This window comes from Acanthisitta chloris, unplaced genomic scaffold (genome assembly GCF_000695815.1).
Source record: "Acanthisitta chloris isolate BGI_N310 unplaced genomic scaffold, ASM69581v1 scaffold27917, whole genome shotgun sequence".
Lineage (NCBI taxonomy): Eukaryota > Metazoa > Chordata > Aves > Passeriformes > Acanthisittidae > Acanthisitta > Acanthisitta chloris.
In genome coordinates this window covers 105,214-106,851 of record NW_008681421.1, presented here as the reverse complement: position 1 = coordinate 106,851, position 1,638 = coordinate 105,214, and the positions used below count along the sequence as shown (strand labels likewise).

Sequence of the window (1,638 nt, the reverse complement as noted above, 5' to 3'; positions counted from 1 at the left end):
GGGAGGGAGGGCTCTCCCCTCTCAGGGCACTCAGAAGACAAGTAGGTGCAGGGAGAGCTTGACCAAGCTGCAGTTTTAGTAAGATTGTGTTGGTTTTGGTGGGGTTAACAGCTCTCTGGAGAGCACTTACTGTATGTCTTTCTTTTCAGCAACTGGAGAACCTCTATTGGCAGAGGGATGGCAGTAAATTCATTAGTTGTCACTATGATGGAAGTTACACCCAGTGGCCAGTATCCAGTGACAACAGGCAGCCAGAGCCTCTGGAAAACACTGTGCCTTATGGTCAGTAAGTGTGGTTTAATTGTAGCATATTTGTCTAAACTCAAACTAATTTTGAGCTTGTGTAGAATATTCAAGTCACATTCTCCCTAGTGTTTAATGGCAAAATGCAGAGCTGCTTTTTAAATGGGTTATGAGCCTGGACTAAGGGATTTCAGTCAAACTTTTTTCTTGGATTTGAAACTCCTTTGCATTGTTGAGGTCTGTCCTGAACATGGAGAGCAAGTGTGTCAACAAAATTAGTGCCCCTTGTGAAGAAGGGTGTTGGTGATTCAGCTCCACATTCTCCCTAGTGTTTAATGGCAAAATGCAGAGCTGCTTTTTAAATGGGTTATGAGCCTGGACTAAGGGATTTCAGTCAAACTTTTTTCTTGGATTTGAAACTCCTTTGCATTGTTGAGGTCTGTCCTGAACATGGAGAGCAAGTGTGTCAACAAAATTAGTGCCCCTTGTGAAGAAGGGTGTTGGTGATTCAGCTCTTTGCTTTGTGTCCTGTAGTTGCTTGGATCTATTGTAATTAATCATGAGCTGAGTGTACTTTGTTGACCTGAGCAGTGATGAAATGAAGCCTCTGATTTGCTGAAACCCATCACATGGGATGACTTCATCTTTCAAGCACAGAGAAGCTTCTAAAGCTCTATCACCTTTAGTTTCAGGAATAAAAGTGTTTTTAGCAGTCCCTTCTAGTTAATCATCTTCTCCAACAGCACTTCCACTTTGTTCGCCACCAGCAATGTGGCTCAAAACTTCCTCTGAGTGAGCTGTGTCTTGCTGAGGAATACTGTGGTCAGTGTGTGCCAAAAGTCTTGTCTGATGTGGCTTGGGCTGGGGAAGTGGAGCTGGTGCTTGCTAATTCAGGTGGCTCCCCTTGACGTGGAGGGTGAGGTGACCTAGGTGTGAAGCAGAATAAGGAACATCTTATGTAAAGATGCACTTCTTGAATTACAGCAAATAACTCATTTTCTCTTAGGTCCTTTTCCTTGCAAGGCCATCTCCAAGATCTACTGGCAGACAACAAAAAATGGGTAAGTTCGTGCTGGTTCCCTTCACTCTCACCTCTTTAAAGGCATTTAAAGGGTGCACCGTGCAATGCCATAAAAGCCCTTTAGAGTAACATTATAAGAACTTTTCGTTGAAGTTTGACTTGCATCATGTCTTTGAAATTTTACTCACTCCTCACTTCAGCATACACCACTCTCTCTCCTTCTCTTCAGGCTTCCTTACATTATATTCCAAGGAGGGATGCCCAGGGCTAGCTATGGTGACCGGCACAGTATCTCTGTTATCCATGGCAGTCAGCAAACAGCCTTTGACTTCACATCACGAGTGATAGACTTCTTCATAATCTTCAGTTCAGAG

The 1,638-nt window shown here is 43.6% G+C and overlaps 1 protein-coding gene across 1 annotated transcript in view; it reads left to right on the top strand.

The window, feature by feature from the left end:
- The window catches only part of LLGL2 (lethal giant larvae homolog 2 (Drosophila)), a 25,777-nt gene that overhangs the window by 10,602 nt on the left and 13,537 nt on the right, over positions 1–1,638 (top strand). Inside the window, exons 7-9 of the mRNA XM_009078104.1 lie at positions 150–282; positions 1,250–1,304; positions 1,494–1,638. The exon at positions 1,494–1,638 is cut by the window's right edge and continues 37 nt beyond it. Of these exons, the coding sequence (XP_009076352.1) occupies positions 150–282; positions 1,250–1,304; positions 1,494–1,638 (333 nt within the window). The remainder of the gene's footprint in view (positions 1–149; positions 283–1,249; positions 1,305–1,493) is intronic.